General features: G+C 39.4%; 1 protein-coding gene and 2 long non-coding RNA genes across 3 annotated transcripts in view; all 3 read left to right on the top strand.

The window, feature by feature from the left end:
• The window catches only part of LOC145439885 (uncharacterized), a 31548-nt gene that overhangs the window by 4418 nt on the left and 4754 nt on the right, over positions 1-22376 (top strand). The window lies entirely within an intron of this gene.
• Positions 7295-7791, top strand: LOC145439884 (uncharacterized). The gene is made up of 3 exons (XR_013915383.1): positions 7295-7398; positions 7451-7606; positions 7666-7791. It is a non-coding gene; the product is annotated as an uncharacterized LOC145439884 (long non-coding RNA).
• LOC145439950 (intelectin-1-like) lies at positions 10742-20462 on the top strand. Its single transcript, XM_080317616.1, has 5 exons — positions 10742-10792; positions 17553-17610; positions 18232-18451; positions 19024-19109; positions 20139-20462. Exons 1-5 carry the CDS (start codon positions 10742-10744, stop codon positions 20243-20245), a joined length of 522 nt encoding a protein of 173 aa, XP_080173742.1. The 3' UTR covers positions 20246-20462.

The following is a 22376-nucleotide window of genomic DNA, read 5'->3' as shown; positions in this document are numbered from 1 at the left end:
TGTTGTCTAGGGTTACCAGATTTTGTAATCGGAAAAGTTAGTTTACCGAAATTGAAAAGAAGAAACTGATTTTGAACAATTTACTGGAAATCTTGATGTGTTGACTAAAATAAACGTAATCACTTAACTCGATTCCCGAATTACCCACTTTTTATATTTGTATTGGCTAAAAAAACGAAATTCGGGCGCAGGGGGACATTTCTTCAATTAGGAGGACAAATGTACGGTAACCCTGCTATTGTCCAACGTGATTGCACGATATGCTGCCATTTTTATTAACAAGTTGAAAGTGAATGGAATTATATATTATATAAATTACATATATATATATAATAATGATAAATGCAGCATTTGTTGTGCGTGTCGGCTTCATGAGGTAACGGAAATGCACGAGAGGTCACAATAGGAAAATTTCTTGGCATCGAGCTACATCCCTCTAATTGCTTGATATCATTTACTGCCCGGGTTGATCAATCAACAGTGTATCGTAAATCCAGATTTCAGTACTCGTCTATTTTGCCTTGATGCTAAGATTTTCATTTTTATTACGTAGTTCCTTTGAACGGCAGACCGCGTCTTTCCGAAGGGTTCACGGGCCTCAATTTGGAATTTAGCGCTACACACATAAAAATTTGACGTGCTAGAGAAAAACGGAAGTCATTTTTAATTCAGCGCCAAACAGTTAGTCCAAATCAATTGTCTGATCAAAGTCAACAAAAATTTTGTTGACCAGTGTAATTAATGTAATATGTGGATTTTATGCTTCATACGCGTACTTTTAGATTGCAAAAAATCTCTCTTACAGTCCCAACACATCAAACAACAAAATGTTTCGAACTAGGTATTGTGCCTATTTGATCGGGAGAAAGAGGTTTAGTTCAGCATGATGAGTTCTATTCTTCCGTTATGCACTATAAATTGATTTTAACATCATAGCTATGCGCCACTTTGTAACCGTTAATGTCACAGGTAATGTCAAAGTAATTGAAGTTCATGATTAAGCGAGTTGAAAACGGTCACTATTAATATGCAATGAATTCGCAATACGGGATTTACTTTTTATGAAATTAATTTTGCTAGACAGCGTATCTATCCACCAATTACCGTAATTTCAGACCCAGGGCATGATAATGCGGTTGATTCTACTTAGAATCGCCTGTGAACAAACCATTCACATCTTTGACATAGGGAAAGTCATCAACTAATCAGAGTTAAGAGATAAGTCCGAGTATCTCTTCCTGTATGCCAGGGGTCGGCAACCTTTTGCTAGTCGCGGGCCAAATTTCGAGTGTACAACCTTTCGGCGGGCCGGATTTTTTCTTAGTACTATATTTTACGCTCACTTAGGTATATTATCCTACATTGCTGCAATCTCAACCATACCAATCCGAAGACACATGTATTTACACTTCAACGACACAGAATAATTGTGACAATTGACGCAGCTTGCTTTGTGAACGGTTTTCAACTTCTGGTAACAAGTCAGATGAAACAAGAATCAGACCCTATTCAAAATGGACGTCCGAAATACGTGATTTTAGCTTGCTCTTCGTGAATTTCATTGTTCAATTCTATTGTTGACATGCGTACGTGCTTTCAAAAATCGATGCAATTTTTTTGCATTGCTGGTCAAACTGGGATAAAGACCAATTTCAAGAACGTACTCTTTGTCAAAGTCATGCAGCGATATGCTCTTTATATGAAATTTGTCATTCAATTCAACTGCATCGCATTTCAGAAAGGCCCATTTGAAATTTTCAAGCAATGGTATTGGCGTCCATATCAAACGGAGTACTGAATAGTCAGAATTCATTTTGTAGACAAGGAATGTCGGAAAAGCGGGTGAATATTCAGTAGTTAAATTTCGTATCACAGTTACAAATGTAGTGTTGGTACTAGGTTTTCTCTCCTCCAGTATAGGAAAGTGAGCATAATTTTCGTTGTACTGTTGACATTTCCAGAGTCACAGATTTGTTTTGAATGCACCTTAACATCTCATGCATGTAGTTGTTTTCCCCCTGAAGTTGCAAGTTCAATTTGTTCAGATGTGACGTTAAATGTACCAGGAAAGCAAGATGAGATACCCATTTTCGATTACAAGATTATGAGTCGGCGATATTTGTATTTTCGAGGAAAGTTGCTATTTCATTTCGCAGATCATACACTCGTGTAAGCATAGCTGCTAGACTCAATGAGCGAACATGACAGATATAGGCCTACATGACATCGCCATACTGATTCTCTGCATCTAGTGATATATGGCGTAACTGATACAGTTGATGAGACAAAAATCATATTAACAGTTTTCACCATTGTGGCCAAAACACTATTCAGGTTTTTTGTCTTGGCACACGATGCCTTCTGGAAAATCAAACTATGGACAGGCTAACTGACATACGGAGGCTAGTTATCTATAATTAAATAGTTTGAGATTCCGTCATTGCGTCTGAGATGCTCCAAGCGCTTTTGAAGCTAAGGAAGAACACCTTTATTGTCACACCCCGTTAGAGTGATCAGCCCTCTAAAAAGCATGGAACACCTTCGGCTGCGGGATACACCCGATTGATAAGCACTGATCCAGTCTAGTCTATCTCCATCTCCTACTTCAACCACCTTCGTTTTATGGCGTAACAATAGACTAATACGATGTAGGCTACTATTATATCGTAGCAATGCCGCATTTTTTTTCATGCAGCGCTGCACTGCAGATTGAAACTCATTATGAAGCGGCCGGCCGTATTCTTATGATAACTAATTATCATGTCGCGGGCCGGACGATTTCGCTTGGCGGGCCGGATCCGGCCCGCGGGCCGTAGGTTGCCGACCCTTGCTGTATGCAATTGAGTTAACGTCATCAACCTCTTTATCATGGGTCACTAACACGCGGCCCGCGGGCCGCATGCATCGTCATTATCTATCAGATTCCCCCGATACTAAATTCTGTTGTCATTATTGTCCTTATTTTCGGCAATGACGTCGGGATGATCTTGCTTCTACGTCCCGGTGTTATGACGTCATAAAATGAAGGTGCTACCGTGCCGTACAGTTCACAGTGTACTGTTGTTGTGCTCGTAGATCTGCGTCGTGTTGTGTCGTTGAGGTTGGACTGATTTGGCGTATGACACATTTTCTGCTCCGCCGGTGTAGTGATGTGTTAGTGTAGTGATGTTTTAGATAACTCGGTTTACGCTGTGATAATGCAATAAACATTCCAGAACAATGCAGAAAGACCACTAACAAAATGATTGATAGATTTATTCGCTGAGCAGGTGCAATAGAGGACGGTATAGGTAACTTGGATAAGTCAGTGTTTCTCCCCATACCCTTTCGTAACTTTGCTTTGTTTATCATTTAAAGTTTTTGTCTCTCTCCGTTCTCTCGGAATGTTAAACGACATAACATTTCAAGCGGAAACTACACAACTGGGGTTGCATATAAATCGTCGGTGTTTTAAAATAATTTGTTTGAAACATGTTTTAAACAGCGTTTTAAAAAAATGCCTTCGAAAAAAAGTTTTTTACAAACGTTGTCTGATTATGCCATAATTGTCTAAATACTTTAAAAAAATATGCAGTATGAGCCATTGAGCCTACGGACGATTTGTTGCTCCGAGCATGTAGTCCGACGTATACAACGCGGGTTGGCTGGCACTCTCGAAATCGTCGTCGGTTTAACAGTTAGTGTTATAGCATGCAGCTATGGATCATTGGTACGGAATCGGTGTTCTGATGATGAAGACCACCGACCGTAAAATCACTGCATAACGATATAGTCCTGGTCAAATATATTTTGATCCGTTTATGACAATGGTAGAAGCCCTTTTCGACGATGGAGACATTTTAACCATACATTCTCGATTTCAATTTCAATGTCAGCCCAATTTGACTTCACAATTGAAGATTCGTGACATCATGACTAAAAAAAAACAGAAAAAAATAAAAACTTGTTTTAAACAAAGGTGGTGTTTTAAGCATGTTCCTTCCAACTGATTTTTTGTTTTAAATGCAACCCTATCCACAACAGACCTTCACGATAGCATCGGCAGCCGCTACATGTTACATCCGGAGACCAACCCTTATCTTAACACTCTCTAGGTATCCCAATAATTTAGTCTAAAACTTGCTATTTGATGTTTATGCCCCGACTAAAAAAGGCGTGCTAATCGCGTGCTAATCGCGTGCTAATTATCCAAATTATTGAATAAATACACGGCACCTTTGCGAGATTTAGATATGCGATAATGGATTTGGATTGTGGACCATGTGACAGAGTATGATCTTCGCGACACGAATCGGTTGACTTATGGCGGGCAGAACATTCGACTGAAAAACAAACGTTAAATGTTCGGAATTACATAGCCTCCACCTTCGACAACTGGAACAAGGTCGCTGTGATCATGTTGGATGTCTGCATGGCCTTTGATGTAATCGACCAAGCTAAATTGTTGAAAATACTTTATCACGTCTTCGGTATTTCTGACATGTCATGGAATGAATAAGATGGTACTTAAATGATAAAAAGCAGAGTGTATATGTGGACGGCGTCTTTTCCTTTGATATTTAGATAGAATCAGAATTATATCAGAGGGTTATGTTATTGGTCCCCTACTCTACGTTAAATGATATGAGGACAGCCTGAGATATTTCCTCCGTCATTGTCACGCAGATGATATAGCCTACGCACGTCTACGCTCTGCTAAGAAATCAAAAGGATTGGGAAAGTCATCACTCAAGTTAAAACCTTTTATTGACAAAATTCAGTGCAGGATGACACAGAATCTTTTCAAATTGACCAAATAGATAAGTAAACTCAATATTTTTACTCAAACCAGACGCCAAATCAATTTACCATCAGATTGGACCAGACTTTAACCAAGCCAAGAGACTTGTGTTCGCAATCTTGGTATTCACTGTGACGACATGGAAATGTTATCAAATATACCTCAAATAGCCGTTTCATGTGTACCCCCTAGAGAAGTGGTTCCCAACCAGGGGGATTCCCCCTAGGGGGTAATTTTGAGATTTTCAGGGGGGAATCTGGCCTAATTTTTTTTCAGGGGAAATATGGCTTTGGCATTGTATCGCAAGATACACTGGGTTCGCAAGGTTTTCAGAATTTTATGGTATAGAGCTGTTAAGCAGAAATTTGTTCTTTACAATTGTATGTTTCTTTGGCGGATTTCAAGCTAGATTTATGTTTAAATGCCTTCCGTATGTATTACACCCCCCGATAAAGGGAAGCTCACGAGACAATTTCGTTGGGTCCGTGGCAGCCTCCCGACCAAATTGCTACTAGGCAGTAAAACGTTGAGCCGAATTCAGCACAAGGCCGCTAGTGAATTTGTTTAACTTTTTAAGCCAACATATGAGCTAACGTGAAAAACATACCGTACCAAAGTCATCGATTCAACTCAAGTCCAAAGCAAGCGGATTTATTTTTCGTCAGCGGCTACCAAATTGGTCCAAAACAGGTCAAATTTGACTGTAATTTACCAAAGTTTGGTGCGCATTCGCCATATTTCTTACATATCTGAATATTTTTGGCCATTAATTGCTCAGTCAACAAATGGTTGCGCGTTAAAAAGCACATTTTTTTAGTCACAGGCAACTTTTTCATAGGGGGGAGGGGGATTTTAGTTCAAATATCGGCCAAGGGGGGCACGAGACGAAAAAGGATGGGAACCACTGCCCTAGAGGTAAGGATGTACGGATCATGGTTTTTAGAGCTCCTATTCCTATCGGGTTCGCTACATGGAATTATGATTCAATCCGGATGATGTTTCCGTCGGTAATGATAAAATCTAGATCCAAAACAATCCTGTTTAGGTGTAGTCGACAGAGGTGGTCAGTAATGAGGTAGGCTACTACAATGTTTTCAGACTACTCAAGTATTTGTTTAGCTTACTTGCGCAACTTAGTCAAGTGATTACATTTTCAGACTACTTTCACTTTTATTCCCTTAAAAAAACACTAAGACTTTGTTACTAATTTTTTTTTGCCTATTTTCACAGTTTGAAATACTCAAATTTTCGGTTGGGAAAAACGAGGCCTGTATAGATTATGATATCACTTTTACTTGAGTAGTCATGACGACTCACTAGACCACCAATGCCCGTAGATATTTTATAATATTATCTCCAGCAATGCCGTTGAAGTTTGCTGTTTAGTATTATTGTAAATGGTGCTGCGATGCAGAAACTGGCCGGGTTAAAGTTCATAAAAAATATCAAAGTACACAAATACCAGTTACTTTCTTACGCTAGACATTTAGAATCCTATGCTGATCCGGATCCGACACTCGGAAAAAATGCGAATCTGGATCTCCTACTATTTCGGAAATTCTAGCCGGATTCCTGTACGATTGGAATCCTAAATCCTGATCCTGTACATATCTAGTACCCGCAACAGTAGAGTCATGAACTACCTATCTGAGGATGCATGTAAAGCCATAATATCATCGTAGGGGATTTCACGACTAGACAATAGAATTGCTCTGATCTTCGGGGTACACCAAAACACATCGATAAGCTACAGAACATTCAAAACATTGTGGCTCGTTTATATAATCGCTCGAAGAAGGGTGATCACGAAATGCCTATTTTTAGACGCCTGCATTGGTACCTTCTTTACGCATTCAAATGCATTAAGGAAGTAGACTGGCATATTTTTGTGAGCTCGTGACAATATGCAATCCCAGAACGGTATTACGATCCAAATCGCACCAACTTTTTTCAGCCAAAACATCGACATTCGGTGACCGAGACTTTTCTCCTCCGCCTGCCCATCTGTAGAACAATCTTCCAATTTCAATCAGATTGACCGACTCACTATATGTTTACAAGCCTAAAATCATTTACAAGTGCATTGCAACTGTACTAGCGTCCATTAATTCCATATAACTATACACTCAGTCTTTTATACATATCTTCATACTTTTTTCATATCTTCGGCCTCATTTACAGCCCCATAGTGTATGAATGATATATTGCTATATTCGTCATTCTATAAATTAATATATAATAATATTTATTATTAATATTTGTACTGAGACAGATAAAGTCCGGGGTCTGGATGTAACACTAAAAATGTCCACATTCAAACCGCTCTCCGCGTGTTTTGCACCTTTGTTACTAATAACTTATAAAAAGAATCGTGAAAAAGCTGTGCGGTATGATTTATCGTAATCGTGAGTACACGCGTGGACAGACCAACCCATCATATTGTACGGCAATATTGGCATATTTTACGAGCCTGGTTATGATTGTTTTTATGACTATATAACCACTGTGACAGAAACACTAGTTATCCAATTACTCTTCTCGCCGCTACCTCGCATCCTTTCAATGCAATGATGTGGGTTTACAACCACGATCGAGAAGTGTCCACATTTACTTTGCGGGTAACAATTTCAATTTAATTCATTGTCTCGGTGCTAATCGTGAGTCTTGTAGATAACCGGAGAACAGCATAGATATGTTTACGTAACAACTTCACGGAATGGATCAATGAGGCTGGGAAATTTTGTGCTGCAATTCCACTCGGTCTGCATGTTTACTAACAGCTATCCGTCTATCACGAACGTTTTCTACTATGTTTCTAATGTTGTAGTAAGTAATCAGCGCTTCGTGGAAAATGTATAATACGCATGGTGTAAGTATCGTTTCAGGACTGGAATTCCGTTTCACCGACGTCATTCATTAGATCATCATGGACGGCACACCACTACAAATATGGCCATGCAGTGCAAGCTACCGGTCACCCTCGCAATATTCTGATGGGATATATGCTGTTGTCAAAGTTAGTATCCACATTCGATACGATTCGACTTTTATTAGAATGAACTGAATGATCCAATCCAGCATAAGTTAGCGCTACAAGCATGTGCAGCTATGCAGCACGCTTGTATTTTTATAAAGCTACTGGCCGACGGGGCAGCGTTGCGTATAGGGTATCTACTTCTCGTGGCTTGGAATCCCATCTCGGGGCGACCTAATTTTTGCTTGTAAAACTGATATACCTAACTTCTAGACCTGTTAGTGAAGTTATCAGATCAACAAGACTATTTTACTAAGCTACACAGAGCTCGGGATGTTGCGACCAAGACCAGATCTAATATCAAAAACACATTTTGTTGTCCTAATATATACAAAAAAAATAGTGTCCATGAGGTTAATGCGAATAAAAAATACATTTTTTTTTGTGAAATAATCCTCCCATTTCCATGACCTAATAATAACACATCCATACACTTAGAACAGGGGTCACCAACACGAGGCCCGCGAGGTCATATTGTGCAGCCCGCGATCCGGTTTAAGATTTTGGAAGAACGCTTACTAAAATATTTCGAAATGGTTAAACTGATTTCAGTTTCAAAATATTATTGTTATTTTAAATAAACCATTATCTTTTATCCAATATCTCTACACCTCACTAGCTGAAACGACCGCGGCGATGGCAACATCATTCCATCGAGGAAGATTCATCTGATATGAATGGGTATATATTACCTTGACGTGCAATGGCCCTGATACTGCCACGACCGAGCCGACTATAAAACGACTTAGGACTCCCCCAAAATATCAATCATTGCAAGATGATAGTCTTTCAGCAAGTACCGTATATCGATTTCTTTTAGTCGCTGAAAAGCGTCGTCAGGTATCGTGCGCAGTACATAGTAGAAATAAAAGTGATGATCATGATACTTTTTGTTGTATTTGGAATTCTTTAATAAAGTTTCTTTCGTGGTAGCTACTGACTATTCCTTTCGCCCATGTTACAAAGCCCAAAGCACAGCGTCGTACAGAGGTTAGGTTTTAAAAACGTGGTTGTTAAGCGGTGTAGTATATTTCATCTCGATATTGCATTCTTGCTGCCCGTGGCCTCTGCGAAATTGGCAAAGTGGCGAGCGAGCCGATTTGAGTTGGCGACCCCTAACTTAGAAGCATGTTTCAACAATGTAATTCACTGCTTTTCATTTCGAAATAAAATTATTTCATAGCGTTAGTACTTTTGACTCAGTCGGACAATATATTCTCTGCTTCTCGTCTGTCCCGTCGAAAACAATAATTGCCCACCCATGGCATAGTCCAGTGGTTCTCAACCTTTTTGTCTTCGCTGACCCCGTGTGCACCGTCGCGGACTCCCCACGGAACATCCAAGTTTTTTGTACAAATTTAGCTCTATTATCGTACAAGTGTCATCTGTCGTGTGTAAATTTTAGGTGTAGGGTAGTGATGGACAGCAATAAAATGACTATTCTTGAAATTAACATAATACTACTTATGTGGAAATTGGAAAAACTTTTATTATTTCAAAAGCCAATTCTGTGGCTGCATTTCTTGAAATACGCTGTCGAGTCTCAAAAATCCACGCCGTCGATTCGACATGAACGAGTGCCAAAAATCCATTTCCACAAAGATGGTGATGAATGTTATAATAACGCGTAACGCTTCCGACGACATCTTCGGGTATGATCACAAGTCGCAATATATATGGCACCAAAACTTAAAATAACATATTTTAATGAACATATAACGTCCAGCCTAACGTCTAGCAGCTAATTTTGAACTTATTCTGGTATAGCGATTATGTATATCACAGGAAAAAATAGATTTTTGGAAATAAATTTTTCCAAAACCCTAACAAAACATCTCAAACAGCAATTTGTTTAATTAAGCTATTGGCAATTTGGCAATTAAAATGAGTTTGTACAGTAGAATATTTCTTCTCAGATGGCCTTTCTGTTTGTGTCATTTGAAGTTTTAACAGTAATGGAGCGGACCTGCGTCGTGATTTCTCTAATTCCAAAATTCAAAAAGTTCAAACAAACTGATATGATGCAATACACAATTCGTCTACATATGGTACCAGTTCGGCGTACAATTTGCTCTGACGAGTAATATAAATGAATAAATTGCATATGGCCTATAGAGCAGAGTCGCAGGTAGTTTAGCGTGCAGGGACATAGAAAGAGGATGTGCAATACGACTACGCCACGACATCAATGGTGGCTGGTTCGAACCCCAGTTCGTGCTAGTTTCTATGTGTCTCAGGTAATATGCGCTCCTCCTCGTCGATCACGCTGTAGCCTACTAAGTGTGTCTTGAAAAAGTACCAGAACACCGTAGCCAAAGCCACGCTGCAAAAAGTCTGCACCATCAAAGACCCGAAATTGGATGCGAGGGAGTCTGAGACTGAACAGTAGAAGTGAACTATTATAGTCCTTGCAAGTGAATGAAGAAGAATACTGCGAGATATCGAAACTGATCCACACTACAAAGTCTCGATACACAAGCCTGGAATGGCGATAAGCGTCACTGAAATGTCTTGAATTAAGACATAAATACAAACCTTCTTCAAGTTGCTTGTTGCTATATACGCCGCTTTGTTCCTATGGTTGAATTTCCATTCATGCTATTTATAAATTTTCATTGTTGGGTCATAATTCGCCATTTGGTTTTGAATCCATCTCTGTTCTGTATCCTTTATCGTGCCGGCTGCTCTCGATAAGAGGCACGCGAAAAGTTCTTCGAGTCAATAAATATGAATTTACTGTTAAAAGCCGTATAAAAAATGGAGTCTTGAGGTGACTTTGTGTGAAGTTGTTGCTGTTGACTTGCATTGGATCGGAGCGTTTGATGCATCTATTTTGCCTTCCTCCGACGTAATATATCCGCCGAATCTGCAATGTGTTTCTGGGTCCAATCGAACCTGACAGTATTTAGTCGTATTCAGTCAGAACTATGCGACTAAACGGCTACAAAGGTCCGAATAAATACGGGATTTTAGCTAAGGTAAGCACTGAGCAGTCCATAGAACGGAAATACATGGCTATAGATAAAAATCCACTAGTCTACGACAACGTATACGCTCTAAAAAATGTCTAGTGACTTCCTTCGAGGTCAATTTATTTCTGACATATCGACGGAGGTTCAATAAAACCATGCTGCGCAATCGTTGAAAGACTGGTCTCCCACACAGGTCACATCAACGTGTCGAGAGCATGTACGTACAGGTACAGCGAGTTAGACGACACCGATTACTTGATGACTTGAAATTGTCACGAAGATTTTGCTTCGAGTCACGAGTCAAGACACATTTTTCGTAACGCCAAGTAAATCAAGTCACGTCACGTCACGTCACCTGAAAAAATCGACTCGAGTCGTCCCAACACTGACATCATGTCAAACTAGACTTCAAATCAATTCCGATGTTTCATTTTCACTATACTCATCGCGCTGAATCCGGCTTCACATGGCCATGCCGAAAACGTGTCTAAAAAAGTTTGAGAACCGCTGCACTAAAATAAAAAAAAAATAGTCCGAACTAGCATCGATATTTTTCCCGATATTGCGTTGTATTTTTCGTGGACAGCTATTAAATCCACTGATTTCGTTAAATCCTTGGCGGCTCTGTATTTACATTTCCTTTCGCATAACCACAGTTATTTACAATTGAAAATATAAATATCCATCGCAATAATATAGACGGATTATATATCTACGATTTACGTTATATTCATCCTTTCGTTCACAGGACAGTTGGAGTGGAAGTAAATGAATCAGATATACGATCAGCTCTCTATAAGACGATGGAAATCATAAATGAAACAGGTTTGTATGGGTATTGAATAATAGCGCAGTATTCCGATTAGAATACCGATTAATGAATGCATGAGCCCAGGAATCATCTGAGCCTTGATTGCGCAAAAGAGTTTTGAATATCGTTTATGCCAATATAGAGTGATTGAAATTGGATTAGAAATGCGGTCTGCTCGAGTGCTTTATTTTGAGTAATAAAATTACTTCCTTTTCTTGCTGAACTTGAGTGTGAAATTATGGCTTCGTGTTTGATTCGATATTGTATTCGTGATTTATTGGTTTAGTGTTTGATGTAAACCCTCGTTTAGCTTGGAAAGCTCTACTGCTGCAAAACACCATCGGTATGACTTATACATGTGACTATTGACCGTGTTGCTTAACAGCGCATGGGACCTTAAACAGAAATAATCGATATTCTAGAATCAATCTCATAAACATCATATATTTCTGTTCACCTCCATAAAGTAGGCATAGTTGGAATAGTGAAAGCCAAAGATGTCAAACATACGCCACTGTGTTAAACTTAGATACAGATCGACAAATATATAATGCAAATATCTTCTGTAGCACCGCGACATAACTTCCGAGTCAAAAGATAGCTGGTATCGAAAATACATTTGGTCTCTCAATTCCAAGTTATGTAAATTACGTTAAATATAATTACTTCAATACTTGACCATTATTAATCTAGATTTAAGTTGATTCACTGCTGTTGTGCAATGGCCTACTTATACCGTGACTCAGCATAGTATCCGTGGAAATGCGAATTTTGATTTCAGAATACTGAACCATTGTGCACGGTTGTTGAGTGTACAGAGTAGGGATGGTGTGAACAGAGGTTCACGTTCGCGTTCTGTGTGTGAACCTCAGAAATTTAGAGGTTCACGTTCACAAAGGAACCTTGGAAGGTTCTGCACTGTGAACCTTTTTCATATACTACAATTTTCACTTCATTATAACATCTTTGATTGAAATGTATTGTATTTCAACTGAGGGTCACTCTATGTATGGCGCTGGCAACATAAAAAATTCAAGACTAAATGAGCATGCATCTTGACAATCTCAAAAATTTTACTTTCTCAGTTACAAAACTTTGCTTGAATCATCCATCTTTCAATTTGTTAATATTTAGTGACTCTCCGCTGTGAGCTTGACCCGCAATGACGCAACATCATCAGGGAAATACACCACGTAGTCAGTAGGGCTGGGCACAATGATTCGAGTACTCGAATCTGAACCGAGTAATCATTTTAATGATTCGAGTCGAGTAGTAGAACACCATTTATTTGAGTACTGAAATTAAACGCCCATCGCCACTGAAATATATTTTATCGACAGGAATTATGGTTTCGAACTATTTTCCACTGGGGAGGCCTTGAAACCTTGATTGGCCGTATCACAGCATACGAAACATAGTACAAAGCTATACGAACGATACCGGAAATAACACATTTCTGAAGTTATGATCCTTCGACAACATTGTCACAGAGTGAAATGAAGTCGGTAGGGTCGAGATAATACCCAAATATCTTTAATATGATGGCTAACAGATATTATATTCTTTGTGATGGCATAAAAGGAACATATTTGAACCTTGACCCCTTACATACTGCTATTACGTAATAATGAGTGATACTCGAATACTCGACTCGACTCGAAGCATAATACGTGATTCAGAATCGAATCACTCAGGTACTCGATTTTGCCCAGCCCTAGTAGTCATAAACGATGCTTTTGCAACCAAGCAATGGACTTGATATCGTTTTGATGTAGAAAAATCTAGCAGGTGTACGGGATCAATCTTGACTTCATATTATGTTTATTGTATCATAAAAACAAAATCGGTGTGATTGGGGTGTTGGCTACTGCTGTATAACTTGATAATGTGGTAATATCGGGAGCAAGTATTATAGAAACTCGTTTTACACTCCGCTTCACATCAACGTCGCAATACTCAGACGCCGAATACATTGTACGATCTGGAGAAGCGACGGAGGATATTGATTTTATGGGATTGTTATATCACTTGAATACCCCAGTTAACACATTTGGCGACGTTTAAAACGTCACTATGTACTTCGGCATAGTGGCATTATTCGGCTCGAGTCGTCGCTAGGTATCGTGTACAACTGTACATTAACATAGTCTATCACTTCACTGAAATGTAGGGTTGGAATTAGCAATATGACGTCACGTAACGTCATGATGTTCACGTTCACGTTCACACAAAACCTTTCAAAAATGTTCGCGTTCGCACGAATCTGAACCTTTCAGAGGTTCACACCATCCCTAGTGCAAAGCCACTGGTGATAGTGTTTTTATGAACATAAGCTGCGACCGCCTGTATGCATAGTCCATATCATTAAAAAAGCAGTTCCATCTACGAATGTGCAGAGATGAAGGAATCACTGAAGCGGAATAGTCACTGTACCCAAGGAGTGTCAAAGTCTACTTGGGTGACGGGCCAGAGTCAAATTTTCAGGTCGTTCGCAAGCCGCACCATAGTCAAATCGTTCCAAAATGTTACCACGAAATCCACTGCTATTTTCACCTAAATACTATATTATCAAGATTTATATTATATTGCAGTTCAATAAGAGTTCTATTCTAGCAACAACGTTAATCGCAAACAATGGAACTGGCAAAATACGGGGAATAGGCCGGTTGAATACAGAATAAAAACCGCTAACACAGTCGCTTTAATGGCGATATAAGTTGGAATATTTCTATGCTTATTTTCTTGTAGTCGTAATCTGCGATTTTTGCCTTCTTGTCAATGTCACTTATGGTGAGTGAAAGTGTAACACCACTGTCGGATGGATATCATGTGGCCTATGAACAGGCTCGAAATTTGCTGTCTGGCGGGATTTATTTAATGGAAGTATTTTGTATTCAATATTTCCACATTTGTTGCAAATGCGCTGGATAATACACGCATTTTTTCAAACGAATCAGAATTGCTTCGCGGGACGGACGAAATCCGGGTCTTATGTTTGACACCCCTGCTGTACACAAATACGTAGATTACTCGATGGTATAGATCTATATTCTAATTCCGCTCCTTACTGTTTACATCAGTGGCGGCTCGTGACAATATCGGGTGGTGGGGCAAGGGCTGCAAGCGACTTTTTCTCAATATGACGTCATAGTTACGTTTTTCAACGTTCAAAAGTAACTTAATGATGGTCACATGAATTTCCCGTAAACAATGATTTTTAACGTAGGTGCCGCGAGAAGTTGCCGGTGCCGTGACTTGAAGTGCGGTAACTAATGTTTTATTCAAATGATTATTTTACAAAATGTACGCGAACTAAGAATCGTTCCCATGTCACGAATCAATCATCAGGGTATCCTTAGTAGCATGCGTTATGATTTCGTGGTAGAGATTACGCAAGCGCCGAGTAAGACTATACCAAAACATACACAGACTAACTACCTACAAAGAGCATTCGCATGACTCTTTGTGGCGTTTTAGTCGTACCATTCTGTAAAGTGCTGCAGCGCCTCCGACCCGATTTGTATATGGTAGGATTCGCGTCCCGAAAGGAAGTCAAATCGATTTGCCCTCGTTTTTCTAAGCCCGTCCGAAAGTGTTTGGTACACGATCCTGATGCGTTACGACCAGGGGATAGGCAACCAAAGCGGTTGCACCTATAAACGTAAAACATTATAAAAAGCCAGCTGTTATCCATTGAAGATGAATTACGAGTCTGCCTGCCATCATTCAAGCAGGAATCCAAGCATTGTTTTTGAAATGCGAGCACATATCGCATTAAACAATTTCATGAAAAAGCAATTTCTAGGCTGATACGGACCTAGTCGCTTTACCTCTACTTTTTGCTCTAAAGGCAGCTGCCTAAACGGGGTATGGAGCAAAGATTCAACACGATTTATGTTCGCACTTGACCTGACTACTTTTCTGCAGAAATGGAAATGACTATAACTAGAGAGATTGCGTAAGCCTAACTGGAAAGGTCAACGAGTTCGGACACATACGCAATTGTTATCTCATAGATTGGGCCTGTCATATTGAATCCAAAACATCATTTTGAAGAACTACGGATAGCAGCCTCGGAAATTTGGTCCCGGTACAGCATAGGAGATTTTGGCCTTGAAACTGGAGACTGCCACACGACACATACGGCTAACGGTATATGGTGTCTATATGTTGCCTGCATAATCGCCTTTGGAAAATATATTACCGAATAAATACGTGGATGAAAGCCGTAAACTTAGTACACTGTTACATGACATCATCGAGAAGTAGCCTCATGACCGTTTTCGGTATGGTACACTGTCAAAATTAATACGAACAACCAATATATACGACCAACACCGGGTTTTGCGTAAAATTTACTGAGGAATAGGCTGATCAAGTGATCAGCTGTTAGCCGCCATCGAAAACGAAACAGCTATTGCGCTAGACAGGGGGTTGTAATTGTAAGCAAATGGCCTGAAGGTCACAATTTCACGGTGAAATTGACTTTGGAGAATATAAAATAAAAGTAAATATTTGAATGCAAACCGAAAATGTTAGTAAACTGTTATCATCATGATATCATCATGACATGATATCATCATCTCACCACCTATCTCAATATGGAACACAGTTAACGTTAACACAGATACACCGACTTTTGCGTGAAATCCGCAATGCGTTTGGTAGGTCAAGTGTCAGATCAGCGCACATCTCCACCATACTCGACCTTGATAACGAAATAGCTGCCCTAATCATTGAGTGCCAACCTTGAGACTTGGCACAGCGTTCGGTACTAAAATCAAGACATACCGTGCAAAAGCTCATGACGGATCTAGGTAAGGAGCATCGTCAAAATCAATGGATAGCAATACCGGCTTTTGAGTAAAATCTGTTTGCGATACATGACGAACAGTACACACTCAACTTCGGTAACGGAATTACTACCCTAAACTTCAAGTAGAAACCCTGAAACTTGGAGCAGTGTTAAATACTACCATCACGACATGGCATACCAAGTTTCAAGAATTATCATGGTGTGAAACACCATCAAAATCGACCTATTCCAGCAAAGTTCGACTAAACGCATATGACGGAAACCGAGTTCAGATATAGATATGATTGTTACATCACACCTTAAGGGCAACCGACCTATGTTGCCCCACTTGCTCTGTAATTCTGTGAATAGGAGATAGTAAATCACCGTTTCTTTATAGTGCGCGGCTTTGAGAGAATAGACAGTGAAAGCTTGTTATGAGCGCTACCGGGGCATGCCCCGGCTAGGCATTCGCAAAGCGAAAACACATAAGAGAACTCGATTTTCGCAGAGACTTCACTATATCTGGGCATTTACAAGCGAAAGGACAAGGAGGATGCGATTTTCGCTGTGATTTCGGTATATTTAGATTGCTGTGCGTCTATAAATGGTATAGAATTGTTATTGAACAGAATTGTAGGTGGGGCAGTGCCCCAGTTGCCCTATAGGACGAGCCGCCACTGGTTTACATCCATATTTTACCATTCCTGTTGTGATATTGACATTAACATTTATAACCAGCCTGTAAAAGATCGCTTTATCTACATTTCTGAAAAAACGATGGCATGATAAACATTTACGTTTATTGAGTACATTAAACACAAAAAACAATGTACTGTGAAGTTTTCTGGAATTCAAGTTGGTTGAATATTTTCAAATAATATGAACGGTAAAAACGAGTGAGAGATATGCCACTGACGGAATTCACCTAATTTATATCAAATGATAGATACTCGGTATATTCATCACCAAAGGAATCTAAGACGGTAAGGACGGCTTCCGCTCCACGGTTTTACGTCGGGAGAAACGCATTTTTGTGGAGCCAACATACTCGTCACTTAGTGCCAAATACCATAATACATAAAATAACATAGAACAAATTTATAAATGGAATGTTTATCGAAATCCAAAGATGTTGTGTAAATATTCTTATTATTCAGATTCCGACGAGAACTCGTTTCGGAGATGAATTTATTAAAGCAGTAGACAAGCAGTTACGTATGTCTCTGATAAAGGCTCTCATTTCAAACTTTTTCGTGAATCCCTTCATCATAGTACACCACCTCTTGAATATCGCATAGGCGATCGAATATTATTTCGATTGCGCTCAGGTCATTGCGGACTGAACGCACACTTGTTTGTTTAAGATTGGAATCGCACCCAAAACCACATTGTAGCTCCTGCAATGAACCTGAGACGGTTGAGCACTTTATAATGAACTGCCCCTCGTATGAATTTCATAGAACACTCCTGTGTCGTGCTTGTGTTTGTATGAATATTCCATTCCGCCTCGTGAACTTACTAACGGAACAAAGCATTTTGAAATACGTGGTAGAATATGTGCTGAGTTGTGATCGATATATTTGAATAGCTGCTAAATTGAAATTGAGTATTGTCATGGCGCACAAGACCTAACGGTGATAGGTGCCACTCTTTTTCTTCTTCCAATAAATAAATAAATAAATAAACCTATGTCTCAAGAGCTAGTTAATCTTTACAGGGATTTTGTCAGATATTCGTCCATTGATATTTGCATGTTCTTGAGCATATCATCATTCTTAGGCATAGATGCTGCATTTGAAATACTTTTATAATTAATTTTTAAACTCGCGTTTATAGTGGAAGCTAATCGCGAAGAAGACCAGAAGAAAGCCCTGGAAAGCAACTGCAGCAAAACGAGTGGATCACATGTAGAGCCGATTATTTACCTGAAGGGGTCTGACGAGAAGGTGATGGAGGGGGTTCCGCCATTGTCCAGGAATAGTACAACTCCAGGTTACCTCCAATTCAGGCCATACTCTTGGAAAGGGATTCCAAAGGCAATCTGTCCTGCCGTTAAGTAAGTGCTCAAATATTTTACGTAACATCAGATTCACTGAAGAACTGGTCTCGGAATCAGTAGAAATTCCTAGTCATATGAACTAGTATAGGCCTAACCAGAAAATAGGTCATAATGACACCTGAGAAATCTGTTCCATATAACATGCACATTGCACATGCTTGCTTGAGAAAATCTTGCTCGCAAATCCAAATCTAACTGGAAAGGAAGAACAAATGATTTTCCATACATTTTTTGGTAGTGCTTGGTACGACTTTACCATATTAGTCCAGTCCAATATACTAATATAGCCCGTTTTTCATTGTATAATCTGCAGTATCTAAACACCGAAGATTGCAAATGTGATAATCAAGTACCCTTCATAATAAGCAGATGACATTGTTCCTGGTAGAAGTATTCCGAGATTTACAAGTAAGCTAGGTAAGAACTCCCATCACCCCGATAGTATGGAATAAAGTATTCACTATAGATGGTTGAACATTTATTTGTATATTCGTATCTCATCAGCTATGCAACTCGAGTTACGTTCAAAAGCTAATATGTCTGTTTTAATTTCACTTGTTTTTTTTTAGAACTGAATCCAATCTTCCACAATCGGTTTGCGTGGGTGGTATCAATTCCATTTTAGCGGACGAAAGATCTTGTGGTGACTTCGCTGGTCAGTAAACTAGTCTGGGCTAGGCATACTATCAAGAATTCCTACGATATGTTTCAGGGGATGATACGAGTATCTGTCATCTAATCAGAATTAGATTACTTTGGCATGAAACAAATACAGAACACTTATGCTCATAAGGAAATAGGTAAATAAACGGGGAGGTGATAGCGAAGGCGAAATTGCGCTTGTTTATAATTACCCCGAACATAGCTACGCTTTAGCTAAATGAAACAGTTGAATGTGGATTGACTGTATAAATGCTACTTAATTCGAACCAACATGACATAGGACAAGAAAAAATCCCAATACTTCGTATCTGTCACTGTAGTACTTTAACGTGTATAAGCTGCAGTAGACGCGTCTGTCGATAATACATGATTTCTATGATACAATAAACCTATCAAATGAAGATGGAACCCGTACATCTGCTAGGTTTTTTACACTATACAATGATGTATTCTTATAATATATTTCATTGATTGGTTGAATAAGCATCACTCGCTGACTTCCTAATGTCGTGATCGTTCATGATGCTGTGTGATTGCGGGTCAACCTCATAGCAGATATAGTAACTGAATATTCACAAACGGAAACCTGATTATTTCGAGCTAATTTTTGCAGCAGATCAAGTAAAGTTTTTGCGATTGGCAAGGTGCATGCTCGTTTAGTGTTGATATTTGTACGCTGTCAGCGCCATGCATAGCGTGATCCAAAGATTAAATGCAAAGTATTTCAACCAAAAATGTTATATTGACGGGAAAAATGTAATATATGAAAAAGGTTAACAGTGCAGAACCGACCAAGGTTTGTTTGTGAACGTGAACCTCTAAATTTTTGTAGTTCATACACATGCTTGTATAAGCTTCAAACCTTTCCTGGTATTTTCCGCAGATTGGGTATTCCGTGGGCTAGCGCGAATCTCATGGTTCTCCATCGCTGATTACGATTACTCGTCGTTTACGGTAATGGCAAATAACTATCGGAACTCAGCAATATACACCTCATGTTTTTATATCACGTCTTATGCAGGTTGGGACGGACAACCAGGTGACTCACCAACTGCGGATATGCCGGATGGATTCGCAAAATCGCTTAACGACCAGAAAAGTTCCATTCTACTTTTTACGAGGGACTGAGCATAGTCGTGAACGACTCATTATTCCATACCATCACTATAAAGAGCTAGCAATATTTGATGATTGTAGATCATAATTTCGTCATTGAAGTGAAAGTTTTATATGTAATCCAGTATTAATACAATAATCTTTATTTCAATAATGTTACTGTATGCTAGCTTTCATGCTCCTTTGCAAATTTACCCACGCCTGCCTCGGGAGACTGCCTTCCCTGACAAAGACACCCACTGTATATTGACCTATAAATATAATTATAAATTTTAATCGTCACTTTGCTGATATCGTTTTGGTTTTGACGGTTCTTCGATTTATGAGACAAGATAAGACAAATATAGGCCTCCAATATTATGATTTCACTGCTGGGCTGCCTACTTACGGGTCGGCCAACGCAAGTTCTCGGGTAGTGCTCTTCAACCTTTTTCGTTATGGTACACCTTTTAACGTTTACTCAAAACTCGTACACCCCTGACCTCATAAAGATTCCGTATAGTAAGAGTAATAGCAAGCGTAATCCAGGGGTGTTCAAACTTTCTGTAATTCACGGTTGCATTTTGATTGCATGTATAGCATGGGCGACGTTGCGGTGAAAAGTCATCCATCTATACGTAATATACTTAGGGTTGCACTTAAAACAAACATGTTTGAAACAAGGCCCTTATATTTAAAACATGTTTTTTAAAGCCATGACGTCACGAATATCCAACTGTGACGTCATAGTGGATTTACATTATCGACTATTATGACGGTAACAACCATTCCATAACTAATACCTCGGCTATACCTGGTGGTAATTGTATGTAGGCTCATACAACATGATTTTGGAAGGTATTTACACAACTATGGTTTGATTTTACAACTTGATAAAACACATTTTTAGAAAAAAAAGGCCTTTGTTTAAAACACTGTTTCAAACAGGGGTCACCAACTCGTGGTTCGCAGGAAGTTTGTTTCTGGTAAGCCTACGTATAAGCGAATCAAACATCGTTCCACTATACCGACAATTCTGATGATGGACCATTTAAATGCGTATCTGGTACACCCCAGTACACCGCATCTGAGTGGGACACTTTTTTTAAATTTCGGTACACCCAGGATGTAAGATGAATCCGATTGCGGGAGAGATAGCGTAGTGGTGACGATAAACGCCTACCGTACATGCGCCAGGGTTCGATTCCGCCTCGGAGGTTATTCTGGGCTCCTCTTGCAGAGATGAGCGGATTCAAATTGCTATGTCCTAATCCAATGCAAATTCGAAGCTTGAAATCCTAATCCTAATCCAGATATTTTTTTCATTTTTCAATCCCAACACTTATCCGATTCAAACTTAGATTTCCACTCAGAAAACCTACATCTTATGCCTATAATCAGGGTTGCCATAGACATGGACCCAAAAATAAAGACAGTCGAAAAATTAGATTAGCATGAAAAAGCGTTTTTGTACATACGTTGCAGCCTATTTATTCGAGCCGTGCCATATCACAATACATACTTTTCGCCAGAAACAATCTGCTCCAGAAACACCTTGCTATTAGAAAGTGCTTCATGAATCTCACGACAGCTCATAGGTCTAGGTTTACTTGGGCCCGAAACAGCACTTCACCCCCCACCTCCATAGGGTGATAAACCAAACTTCTTCACCTCGTTGTGATAAGAGGCGTCAACCAAGATGGAAAAATGCCGTACACCAAGTTTAGACAAATTCATTTTTGAGCGCATGGAGCAAGAACTCCAGTAACAATGCTTGTATTCTTGGTGCTGGCCGGAGAAAACTTATTTGCGACGCTGGAGTCGGGGAATACTGTTTTGAACATTTGCGATGTGCAATCTTTGGTGAGGATTGATTGCTGGTATTTGACAGTATGGAATGCCCAGGTACCCTCTGCAGCATCTGCCTTATAGTTTGTGGTCGTTGGTGCTGATCGACTTGTGGAAAAATTATTCATAGACTGGCTGAAATTAATCATTATGACACAGTTCTTGTGTTTTTGGTATCAATGTGAGTTGAAGTAGCGGTCTTTCCTATGGCCTCCAGGTTAATGTCACAATTGCAGATATTAAAATATGCGAAACCTTTCAAGTTTCGTTAGATACCTTTGAATTCTCTCTCATAATCGTCACGAAAAACGTTTTT

The sequence above is a fragment of the Botryllus schlosseri genome, chromosome 5, assembly GCF_051294905.1.
Source record: "Botryllus schlosseri isolate E-star chromosome 5, Bs_hap1, whole genome shotgun sequence".
Classification (NCBI taxonomy): Eukaryota; Metazoa; Chordata; class Ascidiacea; order Stolidobranchia; family Styelidae; genus Botryllus; species Botryllus schlosseri.
This window is presented reverse-complemented; position numbering and strand designations above follow the sequence as displayed.